The sequence below is a fragment of the Podarcis liolepis genome (genome assembly GCF_965112155.1).
Source record: "Podarcis liolepis genome assembly, chromosome: 15".
Lineage (NCBI taxonomy): Eukaryota > Metazoa > Chordata > Lepidosauria > Squamata > Lacertidae > Podarcis > Podarcis liolepis.
The window spans coordinates 20,864,063-20,881,727 of record NC_139566.1 but is presented as its reverse complement, the minus strand read 5'-3'; the positions used below and the strand labels follow the sequence as shown (position 1 = coordinate 20,881,727).

The 17,665-nt window shown below is 47.8% G+C and overlaps 1 protein-coding gene across 3 annotated transcripts in view; it reads right to left on the bottom strand.

The window, feature by feature from the left end:
• NOS1 (nitric oxide synthase 1) overlaps positions 1-17,665 on the bottom strand; it is a 180,807-nt gene that overhangs the window by 47,498 nt on the left and 115,644 nt on the right. For all 3 annotated transcript variants that reach the window (XM_083478442.1, XM_083478441.1, XM_083478440.1), the window contains exon 3: positions 4,608-4,740. In XM_083478442.1, the coding sequence (XP_083334568.1) occupies positions 4,608-4,740 (133 nt within the window). The remainder of the gene's footprint in view (positions 1-4,607; positions 4,741-17,665) is intronic.

Below are 17,665 nucleotides of genomic sequence, written 5' to 3'. Positions count from 1 at the left end.
GGAACCAACTTTATTGTGCATTTACGATGATTTGCACTCATATTGAGGGAGTTCTACCTGATATTGTAACGTTTCTGCCTGCAAAGGTTTGGGGGCAGACATACCGCTTCACTTCCAATCTGTGCAAGTCCTGAAAACTTCCTGCGAAAATCCCGTAGCTTTTCATACTACAAATGTTGGGTTTTGGGGTTGTGCTTTCATTTGACCCTTCAGGCATAGCTGTCAACTTAGATTTGAAAATAAGGGACCAGCAGCCAAATAAGGGACTTGCAGCCTCACCTGTTCCAGGCACTCCAGTCTTCCTGTCCTCCTGCAGTCTGGTCAAACTCATGCTGGTAGCTTCGAGAACACTGTCCAACCAACTTTGTAACCAGAGGTTCAACTGAATAGAATCTGAATCACATGCACCACAAGGCCTATGCAGCCTCAACTTAAGATGGCTCCCCGGCCTGGCTTTGCACTGCAAAGTTTGCAGCAGCACGTGCAACAAAATGGCGTCCAGCATTCAAAAACTCCCTCAGCTTGCATTAACTAGCCACACACAAGGCATGCAAGCTCCACCCCCCAGTCGTTCTTAGACTTCTTATTGGGTGAGCAACACAGCCAAGCAACACAGTTGGAGCCTTCCTCCTCCCTGGCCGGCAGGGAGGGAGGGAGAGGAGCTGTTTCCTTTGAAATTTAAGGGACATCATTTAAGGGACATTTAAGGGACATCCATCAATAAGGGACAGCAGTGGGACATGGCACTGGAATAAGGGACACTTGACAGCTATGCCTTCAGGCCTCTCTAAAATGCCCTTGGAACTCTTCCCAGGCCACTCCCCTTCTCTCCAGGCCACACCCTCCCCAGTCTGGCTTCACACCTTCCTTGAATGTTTTTGGCCAGGCTGCCTTGTGTCCTTCAACTCTGACAACGCCTTTGGTTTTCCTGGATGGAGGAGAGATATGGGTGTTTGAGAGCATGTGTAGAAATTAGCTTACTCTACCAGGGTGCACCCATTACATCCTTTGCCCTGCTCACTTTTGCCCATGGCCCTGCCTGCCACTGGGGCGTGGCAAGTAGAAAGACAATGTTAAAAGGAAGAATTCGAAAGAAGAAGCTATAGATGACAGAGCTAAACATTTCCCAAGTCAAAAGATTTTTTTAACCACCTAGGTCTGCTGCACCAAAGAGCCTTGCCACACTGCAAATAATTTGTAGATTTATTATGGCATACAAATCAACATATTTCTTCAAATGCTGAGATGCCATGAAGCAGGACAGCCCAGGTTGCATCTCCCAACTTTTTTTTTTTTTAAAAAAATAAACTTTAAAAATAGTTATGGAGTGCCCTGAAAATATCTGCGGTCAGGAAACAGGATCAGGAAAGCAGAATGCAGTTAAGGTTTTGAAGCTTCCCCCTGCCACTGTCCTGGGAAAACTGACGCTGTTGGGAAAAGTGGTTCCGTCCTGAGGATTTTGAAGTCGGGAAGCTTAACTTGACTTCCAAACCGGCTGCCAGAATGCTGTTCCAGCTCTGGCCGCAGGGGATACTGCTGCCGCTGCCACTGCTGCGCTTTGTGCTTACGTGGTAACAATAGAAGCTAATCCATCATGATCCTGCATACAATAAGGACACTAAGTTGGCAGGGAAAGCCCAGAAACAGCCCACAAAAGGAAACAAGGGCAGAGCTGAGGCAGGGGGGTGGGAGGAGACCACACAAAGCTTTTCCACGCCATCCATCAAACACTGTTTGCACAACACGCAGTTGTCAAGAAGGAGGAAACACCAGCCAGCCTTGGCTTGGGAAGCAGCTGAGGTTCTTTTGCAAAAGGAACCTAGGAAACTGCCTTAGACCATCCAGCCCAATGGTGTCTACACTGACTGGCAGCATCTCTCTAGGATTTTAGACAGGGTGTCCCTCCCAGCCCTACCTGGAAATGCCAAGAAATTCACTAAGGACTCTCTGTGGTAGCTTATCTTAAAGTTTTAAGTGTCTATAGGCTTATCACATTTTTAAATTTTAAATTTACTGTTGTACATTGTTTTAAATGTTTGTTTTCCTTCTGGGACTGTACACCCAAGGGTGTTTTATAAGCTGGTCTCTGACAGTAATAAATTATCTATCTATCTCTCATTAGGGAGGGAAGAATCTATCAAATGTGACTTCTCTCAGCTTCTCATTGCCCCAGTCCTCAGTCCTCCACATTTCTAAAACTATTATTATTATTCCATCGTTCAGCCCAGATACTGAGGGGCTTCCAGTGGTTCCCTCACTGCAAAAAGGGGCAGAGGGCTTTCTCGGTAGCGATGCCCTCCCCGTGGAACACCCTCCTATCAGGTGTCAAGGAAATAAACTACCTGAATTTTAGAAGACATCTGAAGGCAGCCCCATATAGGGAAGTTTTAAATGTTTGATGTTTTATTATGCTTTCATATCTGCTGGAAGGGACATGGGTGGCGCTGTGGGTTAAACCACAGAGCCTAGGACTTGCCGATCAGAAGGTTCGAATCCCCATGACGGGGTGAGCTCCCATTGCTCGGTCCCTGCTCCTGCCAACCTAGCAGTTTGAAAGCACGTCAAAGTGCAAGTAGATAAATAAGTACTGCTCCGGTGGGAAGGTAAACGGCGTTTCTGTGCGCTGCTCTGGTTTGCCAGAAGTGGCTTAGTCATGCTGGCCACATGACCTGGAAGCTGTACGCCGGCTCCCTCAGCCAATAAAGCGAAATGAGCGCCACAACCCCAGAGTCGTCCACAACTGGACCTAATGGTCAGGGGTCCCTTTACCTTAACCTATCTGCTGGAAGCCGCCCAGAGTGGCTGGGTCAACCCAGTCAGATGGGCATGTTACACATCACCAACCTCTCCTCTCTTTGCATCTTATCCACTCCCTCACCTACCCATTTCACAGCAGGCCCAAATCTCCCCTCACCTCCTAGCCCATCAAACCAGCAAGCGGGGTTGGGAAGTGCTTCAGAGAGCACTTTGCAAACTGAAGCACCTCCTAGCACCTAACTACCCACCTGGACCACTGGCCACCTGCCTGCTTGCTCGCCAGCCTGCTTGTCTATCACTACATCTGGAGTTGCCGTGGCCCCCTACTGGCAGCCACATGAACTTCGGCATGACGACAGCCTTACAGTTTCAATGCATCGCCCAGCCAGGAGATATCTGCAAGAAGCCTCCCTTGGAAATGGCGTCCTGCTTCTTTAAGAGCTCTGTTCCTAAGCAGGAACTCACTACAGGGAAGGGCCTGGGAAACTCATTCTCAAGCCTATAGGAAGAACATGAGGCCACCTTGAGGGGACAGGCAGGGTCAAACAAAGTCCTGCTTCTCCCCCCTTCCACCTCCGCCTGCTCAAATTCCTCCTGACACGAAATAAGAAGCTTTGTACTGGCGGGTGTGACAACTGGAATTTGGTAGCATTGCTCAGATCACGGCAAGCGTTTATTAGGAGAGTCCTGCTGGATCAGATAAAAGGTTTGCCTGCTTCAGGGACTGGGAACCTCTGGGCCTCCAGATGCTGTCGTAAGCAGCGACAAGGGGAAATTTGATTTGGTTTGTATTTTAATGGGAAATTAACTAATTTGCAATCCGCAAACTGAAACACAGTTGTCATTCGAAAGCTGCACTTCGCTGAATTTTGCAATACAGTTCTCCAACCAAACATGGTGTTCAAAAATGCATTTGTTAGGGAGAAATCTGCATAAACCTGCACACATTAATGAGAACATCACACATACACACACATTATGTTGGAGAAAATTGCTTGCAAATTAGTCAAAGCTGCCTACAAAATGTGTTTACTAGCAGAAAAATGCACTGCAATGAAGATTGATTGGGATGAGGGGTCTTGTTTTTTAAATGCAAATTGCTGAAGAAATGTGGAGGACTGAATTTAAGATTGGAAAAACTGAGAAACTTAACTCCCGTCTGCACTATAAATTTAATGCAGTATTGTATCCCTTTAAACAATCAAAGCTTTTAAGGAGCTTTTAAGCACGATAGGCTCTTCTTGGAATTTCTGAGAGGTCAAGTTTTAGAGGTCAAGTTCCTAGCCCTCATGCTGTTGGAGCCTACTTTGGTCATGTGATGGCAAAAAGTGGCCAAAAATCTGCAATCAGAAGGCAAGGAAAAAGAACCCTTGGTGGGTTGTCATGGAATCCTTAAGATATTTTATTCTTTGACTTAAAAATTAACAAAACAAAACCATTATTTTTGTTGCTATTAATTGCCCAATATATTTTGCTGCCTGAGGCAAAATGGCGCGTGCACACCCCTATTCAGAAAGTAGCAAATCCTGCTTCATTACTGGCAATGAAGCACTGCACTGCCACTGAGGGAGATCAGCAGGGTGGTTATACAGGTGGAGGGCAAGCTCTCTTTCCCAACAGAAGAATATGGTCAGAAAACTCAGGAGGAAGAACTGAGGGACACCACCACCTCCCAGCATATGCCTCCCGAGGCAATCACCTCACTCTGCCTAATGGTAGGGCTAGGGGACCCGACAAGGGTGTTAGCTGCCAATGAACCTCATATCTCAAAGGCTATGCTTCTACTTTGCCCCTGTGTGAGAACAGATGAGGCCCACTTCCACCCTCCTTACCCTGCTTTTCAAACCTACCGGGTCCTTGTCCGAAGAGGGCTTGCTCGCGACAGAGGCTGTGTCAGTCTTCTCCCACAAGTCGTTGAAGACTCGGTCGTTCTCCATTCCTGATGGCAAAGCCTTTGGCGACTTCCGGTCTGCTTCCCGGAAACTGGAAGAGGGGAGGCCAAAGAGACAACCCCCTCGACAGGTCAGCAGTGGTGGGAACAAATACCTGGCCTGTATTCTTTTACTTTTTACAGGTGTATCCTGCAATATGTGACTGATGCAACATTGGGGGATTTCTACCAGCAATCACACATCATTCCAATTTATTAGTGTCCCAGTTTTCCAGCGACAGTCCCGGAATTACAGAAGCTACCCCAATTTCTGATTTCATCCAGGAATGTCCTGGTTTTCCCTTTTTCCTCCCCTCCTCATCTCAGAGAACAATCAAAAGTGGTGGAGAGATCAGAACACCCCCCCCCCTTCTTGGAAACAGGAGCCTTTGCATTCTCTCTCTCTATCTTTCTCTCTGTGTGTGTGTGCATAGATGCAAAAACGGAGTCCTGTTTATACTGAAAATAAAATACCTGCACAGAATGAAGGAAATGTGTTGTGATCTTCAGATATAGAGTGCTACACACAATTAATGAAGAGGAAGAGGAGGAGGGGGGGAGAAGAAGAAGAAGAAGAAGAAGAAGAAGAAGAAGAAGAGGAGGAGGAGGAGGAGGAGGAGGAGGAGGAGGACCTTTCTTGGATCAACCGCTGATGGCAAATGGGGAGGCATAACTACCCTTCTTGGATCTGCTTACAGCCACATTAAAATCTGCCCAGCTGTGCATCTGCATCTCACACTTGCAAAACAACAGACAGCTGCTGTCTTTGCAAGTCCATACAGGCACACCACTATAGACGTTGCTTTGCCCTGTCTTCCCCAGAATTTCGACTTGCGCCACATTGTTCCCTTTGCCAGCTCTGCCATGCCCTGTTCCCAGCATTTTTTTCATTGACCTGCCCATGCAAATGCTGGCAGATACTTGGCCCTGTGAGATACAGGCCAGAGGGAGCAAGAGGGAGGGTATAAAGGGGTATCCACCCCCTGCCTCCTTTCCCCTCTGCAAACTAAAACTATCTCTTTCTTCCCAATCACAACTGGGCAGATCACAGCGGCTGGCTGAGACATTATTATTATTAAAAAAATTCCTTCCAGTAGCACCTTAAAGACCAACTAAGTTAGTTCTTAGAGTTGGTCTTTAAGGTGCTACTGGAAGGAATTTTTTTATTTTGACTATGGCAGACCAACATGGCTACCTATCTGTAACTGTTGTTATTATTATTAGCTTTGATATAGTATTCACCTTTCTTCCCCCTCCCCAATATTTTGTATTGAATTTTAACAACAACAAACAAGTTGGGGGGGAGAAATGAAATAACACTTTAAAAAAAAAAAGGGTAAGTTGTCACAATCGCCAGTAAAGAATATAGGATATTTACTAAGTCAGAAATAAAACATACAGAGAGGGGAAACCATGGTCTATAATTACAAAGTTGTCCCATGGTCTGAATTAAAACAATTACAATTTTGTATTTCAAAGAAGAAGATGAAAAATAGCCTTGGGTTGTATTAAGTCTAGACACTTGCACCAGCCTGTGGGACCTGATACTCCTAAACCTATGTTTTTTGTTTTTGGCATACGCCTTTCACAAAAGACAATGTAGTGCGCCTCTGGGGATGAAGTCAAACGGCTAAGTTAGTGGCTTCAAAGTGACCTCTCCGTGGAGCAAGCCATGGCAGTGTGTATGGAGGTCCTGGGCTGCACAGATGACAAGACCCCAGCTCTTGGTCTTGCAAAGGAGAGCAGAGCAAGATGTTTGGTACCAGCTTGGCTGCAGGAGTTGCTGGAAGGAGGCGTGCAAGGCACCATCCAACCGCCTTAGGGATTCCACTCCAGATTTGTGTAGGGTTCACACCTTAGCTTTTTCTTCTCCTGAAGACACCCCGCAGGGCAGCAGAGGTTTAGGATCAGAGTTTTCCTTCTCCTAGATGGGCTACTTTCCCAGGCTGATGAGCCCCATCTGCCCCTCACTTCCCTCTACACTGCGCACCAGCTGCAACATATACAAGAGGCTCACTGATGGCAGCGACAACAACACCAAGCAACCATGCAGGGCTGCAAAGTATGAAAGTTGCAATGCATACACAAAGCTCTCTGCTCTCTGCACGCAGGTGTGCACACGCTGCTGGGCAAATGTGGGCTGCCCCTTCTGCCCTCAGCCACGCTCATGCCGTCCAACTTTTCGAGACCCAAAACAGGAATGTGTGACTTCCAGGATGCACTCCCAGGCGAATTATGTGACCCATGCTGCACTTTTTCAACCCGAAAAGGCACTTTCCCCAGGAAAATCTTGTACAGTGACCCCCAAAAAGCACATTTTTGTGCGCTGCGAAAAATCACGACCCCCCCGAAAGAGCACGGCATGCGGGAGAGCAAGGCTGTGATGCCCAAAACGGCTGCTGTGATCTGGCATGGGAAAATGGGCTGTCCCTTTTTTCGTTCTGGAGGTCCGTTCTTAACCTGAAAGTGTTCTTAACCTGAAGCACCACTTTAGCTAATGGGTCCTCCCACTGCCGCCATGCCACCACCACGCAATTTCTGTTCTTATCCTGAAGCAAAGTTCTTAACCTGAGGTACTCTTTCTTGGTTAGCGGAGTCTGTAACCTGAAGCGTCTTTAACCTGAAGCGTCTGTAACCTGAGGTACCACTACTTGGGAGCTGTGCAGCCCCCACTAGCAAGCCTTTGTAAGAGAAAACACACAACCGACATCAAAGCCTGCCCCATTTTGCCAGGGATGCAATACCACCAGGATGTATTAGCCAATAGAGACTGATCCACTGAAGCAATGGGGAGAACTGCCCCACCAATCTCAGCCAGTTCCCGCCTGCCTGCCTCCATACTCACAACTTCTCAGGGGATGGTCTGGCTTCCACCTCCTTCCTCCTCAGCCTCAGTGCTGCCTTGTAGAATTCAGCAGGGAGGATGGAGACACAAACAGAATCCGTTGGCTCCACCAGCGGCGTAGCTAGCCGCTCGGGTGCCTGGTGCAGGGGCGTGTCCTGCAGCCGGGGGTGGGGTCAGCTGCCCATGAGGGTGGGGTGAGCCTCTCCATTGCTTGGAGCCCCTCGTCTGCCTCCCCCTCAGCTGTAGGGCAGCTGAGGGAGAGGCAGTAGGTAGACGCAAGTCCCACACTACCATTTCAGGAAGCACTGAACCTGCAGGCACCAAAGCCACCATGTCACTCCTAAAAAGTTTTGTGAGCCCAATTAAAAAAAACACCCTTAAATTTTGTCACCCCCCTCAGTGATGACACCCAGGGCAGACTGCACCCCCTTCCTCTGCCATTGGGTTCCACCCATCTGTGGCTCTGGCTCCACCTACTCTCGGCCTTCCGGCCTTCCACCCTACCCGTTCCAACAGGTGCTGGCCACAGCTGGCAAGTCTTCCTGGTTTCCGTGACCGAAGCCAACCTGGTTTTAGACGTGCAGAATGTCAGGTCGCGCAAGGCGGTCCACCGAGGTCTTTGCTTCCCACCTAGCTTCCCCCAAGGCTCCGAAACATTAAAACCAAGAAACAAATCTGGGAGGGTTTGGGGGCACCAGGTGACGGATCAGGAAAAGGACTTGGCCCAATGGCAAGCAACTCTGACGAATCCCTGTGTGCTGGCTGGAAGTAAAAACAATGGATATTTCGAAATGAAAACAAACACCGATTCTATTAAAAAAAATAAAATACCAGGAAATGGAAGTTCTTAAAATAATCATTATTCAGGGATGGGGTGGAGCAGACAATCCCTTCAGAGAGTAGCAGATCTAGACAGCTCTGCTAAGAAGGCAGCAAAGAGTGTTTGCTCTCCTAGAGAGTTGGCTGCAAAGTCCTTCCTTTGCAGAGAAAGAATCTTCGTTGCACATTGCAACCTCTGCTTGGTGATAGAGCACCAACCTTACATGCAGATGGTCCCTGGTTCAATCGCCTGCGACTCCCTGCCTGAAACCCTCAAGAGCCAGTCAGTGCAGACAGCGCTGGGCCAGCTGGAGCAATGGTTGGATAGTTCAAGGCAGCTGCCTAGGTTGCTCCGAATATGAGATTCTGTCCGTTGCCAGCACAAAGGCTTTGGATGGAGAATTCAGCACGAAGGATAAAGATAAAGAGCCAGAAAAAATGGAGGAGGAGTTTTGAAGTTGCCCACCCCTCCGGTAACAGTCGTCCCCTCTATGATGAAAAGACCCAGTCGGTAGAGGATGAGACTTAACCTCGCGGCCACGGGTTCAAGTCCCACCTTGGGCAAAAGATCCCTGCATTGCAGGGGGATTGGACTAGATTGCCCTTGTGAGAAAGTGTGAGGAGGAGGAGGAAGAAGTTGCAAACAGGATAGAATCAAATAATTGTAGAGTTGGAAAGGACTCTGGTCTTAGTCTAAATTTCAAAGGATAGAAAGACGTCAGCACAGAGGTTGAAAGAGCAAGGGTAATCTGGGAAACTGCAGGCCCCTTACCCTTAAGCCCCATGCAAACCCCTTTCTGCAAGCCGAGTTGCACCCAAACTTCCAGCAGTTATCGTTTGTGCTAAACAGGAAATCTAGGGAAGCTGGCTTAACGTGGTAACCTTCAAAATGGATGGTTTTTTAAAAAAAATATTTCCACTGCCGTACTTGCAACTGCTCATTTCTTCTCCCAGGATCAAAACAACTTCCGTCTTCAAAGAATTTACTTCTGACCCACGTCAAATGACTTTCACAGCAGGGGGCTGTTGCTAGTTCATTATATCCGTATATTCAAAGGGGGGGGGGGACACAACAAAAGCAAAAAAAACCCCAAACCCACATATAGGAAATTGCCAACAGCCTTATTGGCACAAAGCCCTGGTGTGTTTCGACCGGGTCTTTTCATTGTCTATTTTTAAGGCTATATGCCATTGGCCTGAACAGGCTGTTTGATTGCATAAAGATTTCTCACAGCCAAGCTGTTGTACGTTTGTACAATAGCCACTTTAGCAAGAAAAGGAAAAGGAAAAGGGGGGAAAGGTTTATTTATTTGGATTTTAATCCAAGGAGGCTAAGAAACCAAACCATGCATTAGAAAGTTGCCACACTATTATTTCTGAGTTTCAGTTGCACGACCAGAATAATAATATGGAGCAATCTTAAGAGGCTTGAGGTAAGGCAAGACTGTTTAGTCCTCCCTTTCACAACTGCCTTGCAAGGGAGGCCAGTCACACCTCAAGACTATCTGGATGGGAGATTCCTTGGAATCTCAGTTATAGGATGGAAATGTATATTTGGGTGCAATTAGACTGAAGACCTTACACATTGTTTGCTGCTCTGTCCTTTATATTAGGAGCCCAGATGGGGGAAAATTGTCACCCATTCTTCAACTGCATCCAGATCAATTTCCTCAGGAAGGGACAATTGAACTTCAAGCTGATAAATAGCTGTACTTCATGCAATTGCTACCTAAATTTGCAGTGGCAGCCAATAAACTTGGTTCTAATCATAAAAGAAATTGTAATGGATTATAAATACATTACGCCGGACAATGATATACATGGTTCCTAACGGTTGCTTTGTGATTTCAATTCAAGTTTTTAAAAAAATTAATTCATGTACAGTGGTACCTCGGGTTACAGACGCTTCAGGTCACAGACGCTTCAGGTTACAGACTCCGCTAACCTAGAAATAGTACCTTGGGTTAAGAACTTTGCTTCAGGATGAGAACAGAAATTGTGCGGCAGCAGCAGGAGGCTCCATTAGCTAAAGTGGTACCTCAGGTTAAGAACAGTTTCAGGTTAAGAACAGACTTCCAGAATGAATTACCGTATTTTTCGCTCCATAAGATGCACCTGACCATAAGATGCACCTAGTTTTTAGAGGGGGGAATACACGAAAAAAATATTCTTTAAAGGGAGTGCTGAGCAGAGCCTGTCACTGCCGGGCTGCCCTTCTCCCTCCTCGGAGAAAAGCCCCCACGAGCCGCACACATGCTCCGTGCGGCTCTTTAAAGGGAGCGCGGCTCTTGGGGGCTTTTCCAGGAGGTGGGGCAAACCTCCTCAGGGCAGTGGGATGAAGGCTCCCCATGCCCTGAAGAGGCTTCACGCAGCTAAGCCAGAAGCTAGAACAGCAAGAGGGAGTGCTGCACAGTGATCCATCTCGCTGTTCTGGCTTCTGGGATAGCCGCTCCATAAAACACACACACCTTTCCCCTTACTTTTTAGGAGGGAAAAAGTGTGTCTTATAGAATGAAAAATACGGTAAGTTCTTAACCCGAGGTATTACTGTATTGCGTTGGAAATTCTATATCATAGAATCATAGAATCATAGAGTTGGAAGAGACCACAAGGGCCATCGAGTCCAACCCCCTGCCAAGCAGGAAACACCATCAGAGCACTCCGGACATATGGTTGTCAAGCCTCTGCTTAAAGACCTCCAAAGAAGGAGACTCCACCACACTCCTTGGCAGCAAATTCCACTGTCAAACAGCTCTTACTGTCAGGAAGTTCTTCCTAATGTTTAGGTGGAATCTTCTTTCTTGTAGTTTGGATCCATTGCTCCATGTCTGCTTCTCTGGAGCAGCAGAAAACAACCTTTCTCCCTCCTCTATGTGACATCCTTTTATATATTTGAACATGGCTATCATATCACCCCTTAACCTCCTCAAAGGTTTTGGCTAAGTGCAATAAAGGAGACCGCGCAGCATTCAGAGAAGTGCATCAACAGAAGTCTAGTGCCCAGATGAAGGGAAGTAACAGTACTACTCTATTCTGCCCTCCTGAGACCCCACCTGGAGTTCTGTGTCCAGTTCTGGACACCTCACTTTAAGAAGGGCATCGACAAGCTGAAAGGTGTTCAGAGGAAGGCGACCAAGATGACCAAGGGTCTGGAAACCGAACCTGCTGAGGAATGGTTAAGGGAGTTGGATATGTTTTGCCTGGAGAAGACTGAGGGGTGATAGGATAGCCATCTTCAAATATCTGAAGGAAGGGCTGTTACATGGAAGGCAGAGAGCATGCTTGCTTTCTGCTGCTCCAGGCGGGAGGACTCAAACCAGTGGATTCAAAGGACAAGAAAGGGCTAAACATTAGGAAGGACATGATGAGGGTAAGAGCTGTTTAACAGGGAAACAGCTGCTGGACTCTCCTTTGTTGGAGGGTTTTAAACAATAGGCTGAGTGTCCATTTCAGGGTTAAATTTATCTGTGATTTCTGCATTGCAAGGGGTTGGCCTAGATAAACCTTGGGGGTCCCTTCCAACTCTACAATTCCATCTGTTACAAAGCATGCCTGCGCTTTGGTTCTCCTGTTGTTTTGCAAAGTGTGGATGAGGTCGGCTCACTTTCAAAAACCCAGACTGAATTGAGTTGCTCCCGGTCCCAACCTCTCGTTTCAGCTGCTGTTGACTCCCTATGCTCCTGTGTTCTTTTGCTGTTACTACCACAGGGTGAAAAGGCCTGGGTCCAGTATACCTGAAGGAGCGTCTCCACCCCCATCGTTCAGCCTGGACATTGAGGTCCAGCTCCGAGGGCCTTCTGGCGGTTCCCTCACTGCAAGGTTACAGGAAACCAAGCAAAAGAGGGCCTTCTCGGTAGTGGCGCCCTCCCTGTGGAACGCCCTCCCATCAGATGTCAAGGAAATAAACAACTATCTGACCTTTAGACAACATCTGAAGGCAGCCCTGTATTGGGAAATTTTTAACGTTTAATGTTTTACAATTTTTTTATGTGCTGTAAGCATCCAAAAGTGGCTGGGGAAACCCAGCCAGGTGGATGGGGTATAAATAAAAGAATTCTTCTTCTTCTTCCTCTTCTACTTCCTCTTCTTCTTCTTCTTCTTCTGTCAACTTAACTTTGGCAAATGTGCTTTAATGATGGGTGGGGTTCTGCTTGCTCCCTCCCTCACTTTATCTGATCAAAGCCATTCCACCGAAATATAAACACCAAGCTGGGAAAGCAGACACATTTCCTTCCTTACCAAGGTAGAAGACAATCCACTCAGCTAGAAGTATAATCTGTGACTGGACTGGAACCCTTGTTCTGAAACACACCTGGGGTGTGCTTCCTGCCACCCACTGCCCCCCGCTTGGGGCCCAGAAAATATCTGCAAGGAACACAAAAGCATTCTGACAGTGCTCCATAAACAGGAATATTGCTGCAATGGGAACTTTAGAGCAGGTTTTCATAACATTTCCATGTGAGCAACTGCAATTGTCCTCAGCCCTGTAAACCAGGCGTGGGAAATCATATGTGGCAGCTAGACTGGTGACTGGGAGTGGCCACTGAGACCATATAACGCCGGTCCTGAAAGATCTACGTTGGCTCCCAGTACGTTTCTGAGCACAATTCAAAGTGTTGGTGCTGACCTTTAAAGTCCTAAACAGCTTTGGCCCAGTATACCTGAAGGAGCGTCTCCACCCCCATTGTTCAGCCTGGACACTGAGGTCCAGCTCCGAGGGCCTTCTGGCGGTTCCCTCACTGCAAGAAGTGAAGTTGCAGGGAAGCAGGCAGAGGGCCTTCTCGGTAGTGGCACCCGGCCTGTAGAACGCCCTCCTATCAGATGTCAAGGAAATAAACAACTATCTGACTTTTAGAAAACATCTGAAGGCAGCCCTGCTTAGGGAAGTTTTCAATGTTTGATGTTTTATCACTGCATTATTATTATTATTATTATTATTATTATTATTATTATTCTGCTGGGAGCCGCCCAGAGTGGCTGGGGAAACCCAGCCAGATGTGTGTGGTATAAAAAAACAAAACAAACAAACAAACAAATAATAAGGAGAGAGAGAGAGAGAGAGAGAGAGAGAGAGAGAGAGAGAGAGAGAATTGGCCTTGCAGCAGAATCTCAAGTCTCCATTCTGGGCTGTTCTGAAGTGAGGCAATCCCAGAAATGATGTCTATATACCTCAGACTCTAAGATCGTCACATGAAGGCTTGTTGGTGGCCCCAACTGCAGGGACTACCTTGGTGGCCCCTGACCTGTGACAGGGCCTTTTCCGTGGTGGCTCCCCAGTTGTGGAATGTCCTCCCTGGTGAAGTGCAGCACGTCTATGTATATAGGAAGAGTGCCCCATTTTCAGCGGATTGTTTTTTAATGTACGCCACTTCGAGATGCAAATAATTAAGCGATATGTAAATGGTCTTACATAAATAAAAATAATTGCCCATCCCACACCTTTCGAGGCTTTCTCTCTATCGCTTTCCTAATTGCAAAAAAGAAAAAAAATACTGCAAAATGGATTTGCTGCATTCGAGCCATCCAGATGTTGCTGAAATCCAGCTCCCATCAGCCTCTGCTGGCAGGACCCAGATTCAGGGGGATGATGGGAGCTGCATGCTAACAACACTTGGCATGACAAAGATTCCCCACCCTGACACTAGGGCAAGAAAGTGCTTTCATCCAGTTCCGTTGCGAAACCCCAAAATTCTGGTATGTGGTTGGAGTCCTCCCACAAAATACTGACAGCCTAGAAGCAACACCAGGGAGACGACAACCTGGGAACGCACCCTGTAAGACAGGATTTCTAATTCATTTCTTTTTTATTGCATTCATATCCCACCTTTTCCCTCCAAGGAGCTCAAGGTGGCATAGATGGCTCTCCGCCTCCTCATTAATCCCCACAATAACCCTGCGAAGCAGGTTAGGTTGAGAGGCAGTGACTGGCCCAAGGTCACATTCAAGTGAGGTTCATGGCCAAGCGGGGATTTGAACCCAAGTCCTAGGGCAACGGGTGGGATGCGGGTGGCGCTGTGGGTTAAACCACAGAGCCTAGAGACTTGCCGATCAGAAGGTCGGTGGTTCGAATGCCCACAGCGGGGTGAGCTCCCGTTGCTTGGTCCCTGCTCCTGCCAACCTAGCAGTTGAAAAGCACGTCAAAGTGCAAGTTGATAAATAGGTACCGCTCCAGCGGAAAAGTAAATGGCGTTTCCATGCACTGTTCTGGTTAGCCAGAAGTGGCTTAGTCATGCTGGCCACATGACCCGGAAGCTGTATGCCAGCTCCCTCAGCCAATAAAATGAGATGAGCGCCGCAACCCCAGAGTCGGCCACGACTGGACCTAATGGTCAGGGGTCCCTTTACCTTTACCTTTTACCTAGGGCAACACTCTAACCACTACACCACACTGGCTCATCGGCAGGATCACGAAGATCCTGTGGCTGGGAGATCAGGGAGCAGTGAAGCTTACTATCAAAATGGAATTAGCAAGGTTTCTGGATGTCAGGCTGCAATTGTGGTAATTCTCTGCCTCCCCTTGAAAGGGGAAGGAGAGAAAGGGAGGAGGGAGGGAGAGAGAGAGACTTTGATAATGAAAGAGAAACTGGGGGGGGGGGGAGCTAGAATGGAGCAAGAGGAAACTTTGATCTGCAGCAAATTCTTATTCATGATTAGGCTTGTTGATCTAATTGCAAATAGAAACCCAGGAGGTGAAACACAGAAGGATAATCAAATATGTGATGTGGCGTAGGCCAGGGGTGGGGAACCTTTTTCGCCTCCGTGGGACAGATCCTTATCAGGATCTGCCTCACGAGCTGGGTTTGAAAGGTGAGTGGGTTTGCCACCTGTCAAAAATCCCTTCTGCTGGGATCTTAAAAAGGAAGAGGGAGGAGACTTGCAAATGCCTCTTTGTGACTGCTTCGCATTTTACGACTTTCTTTATGATATCAGGGACCTGAAAGTGAAGGAAGAGGGAGGCTCACAAATGCATTTGCAAACCTCTCCCCCTTTAAGTCCTTGAAACCAGGAAGGGAAGAGGGAGAAGACTTGCAAAAGCATTGGCAGGAATTATGCTGTGGGGGCAGGCGGAACCTCCGTTAGTTTTTTTAAAATTGATTTACTTGATTTCAGAGGGGCAGCTGTCCCGCTGCTCCCCCTTGGCTACGCCCATGTTTGTGGGGGAATCTCTCCTCCCCTTTTACATCCACGATCTTGCACCCTTCTCCTGACTCTCTACTCATAGACAGCTAGGTAAAGGTAAAGGGACCCCTGACCATTAGGTCCAGTCGTGACCGACTCTGGGGTTGCGGCGCACATCTCGCTTTACTGGCCAAGGGAGCCGGCGTACAGCTTCCGGGTCATGTGGCCAGCATGACTAAGCCACTTCTGGCGAACCAGAGCAGCACACGGAAACGCCATTTACCTTCCCTCTGGAGCGGTACCTATTTATCTACTTGTACTTTGACGTGCTTTTGAGCTGCTAGGTTGGCAGGAGCAGGGACCGAGCAATGGGAGCTCACCCCGTCGCAGGGATTCAAACCGTCAACCTTCTGATCAGCAAGCCCTAGGCTCTGTGGTTTAACCCACAGTGCCACCTGCATCCCCACAGACAGCTAAGTGGAGATTAAATCCTGACACTTAGACTTCACAGTCTTGCACCATGCTGGGAACAGAATTGCATAGGTACTGCATGGTAAATCCCTGTCCTCCTGCTCATCAGCAGATGTCACCAGTGGTTTGGGGAAATTGGCTTGGTGGGCCAAATTTGGCTCATGCACAGGATTCTTCCCATGGGTGGGCATAGCTGTGCCCTCTTTTTTGTACACAGGACAGCAGCAGCTTAGAAAAAGTGGGGGGAAGACCTGTTCAAGTCACACCCACCTCATTTTGTTCCCGTTTGTGCCTTGGACTCTCTGTCCAGTTAAATATTTCACGCGCTGCTCCCTGCAGCCTTGCAGTCCACCCTGCAGCGTACTTGGCAATAAATGCCCCAACCTGCCACATCAAGCAGAAAGCTGAAGGAGTTACTTGCATGAGGATCTGTTTCTGAAGAAGGGCTGAATCTGCTGCTTGAATCTTCCTTCCTTCCTTTTCTAGTCAATTTTGCTATTGCAGGGAAAGAAGGTATTACAGGGGAGGACTACTTAAGAAGTACCGTACATCTCCTTCTCCATTACTCACCCCCATGCATGAAACTGACTAGTGCAAGTCAAATGGAGAATCTGCATAAATGACCAGGTGTTTTGCACATTCACCAGATTCTAGGGGAAAATAATGCAGTGACCTTTGCTCACAGAGAGGTGGGTTTATTTTTATTTTTTTGCATAATCGCCCCATTAGTGTGAACAGTCTCAAAAATGATGTTGATGGATGTGTACAACTCCATACCCTCCAACGTGGCCCCAAGGAAAACCAGGATGTGTGTCTTTTGGGGCCAAGCTCCTGTGTGAGTCACGTGACTCGTGCAAAAGCAAAGCACCCCAAAATCAGTGTCTTTCACAGCCGCAATCTCGGGGGAACCAGGTGACGTGTGTGAGAGCATGCACCCCCCCAAAACAGGATGCCCTGCTTAAATCGGGACAGATGAGGGGCATGCAACTCATTAGCACAAGTAGGGTATTTTTGGTACATTAGCCAAGTCAATGTGCATATTCTCCACTTGGACCCTTATGCACATTTCCTCATTAATGCATGAATTTTTCATGGCCTATGGAGGTTATGCATAATGGCGGGGCAATGCCCGCTGTTCTCTAACCATGCTTCTAATGTGCACACAGTCTGCATCCCAAAGAGCAACTGTGCAAAATGCCTAATGTATATGCACATTCTCCATTCAACACACACCAACCCCAGCATGTGCACTGTGCACACTTTTAAACGGAGAACAGGAGAAGGAAACGTTAGCTGTGCAGGTTCCAGGTTTCGATGGGCCTCTGTGTTAAGATGTCTTTGATGGGGAGCCCCACAGCTGATAGGAGCAAAGGAATATCGGAAGCTGCCTCATCCCATATGAGACTGTTGGTCCACTGAGTTCAGTAATGTCTACACTGACTAGCAGGAACTCTTAAGGGTTTCAGGCAGGCATAGCATCTTCCTGGGGACGCAGGTGGCGCTGTGGGTCAAACCACAGAGCCTAAGACTTGCCGATCAGAAGGTCGGTAGTTCGAATCCCTGCGACGGGGTGAGCTCCCGTTGCTCGGTCCCTGATCCTGCCAACCTAGCAGTTCAAAAGCACGTCAAAGTGCAAGTAGATAAATAGGTACCGCTCCAGCGGGAAGGTAAACGGCGTTTCTGTGCACTGCTCTGGTTTGCCAGAAGCGGCGTTAGTCATGCTG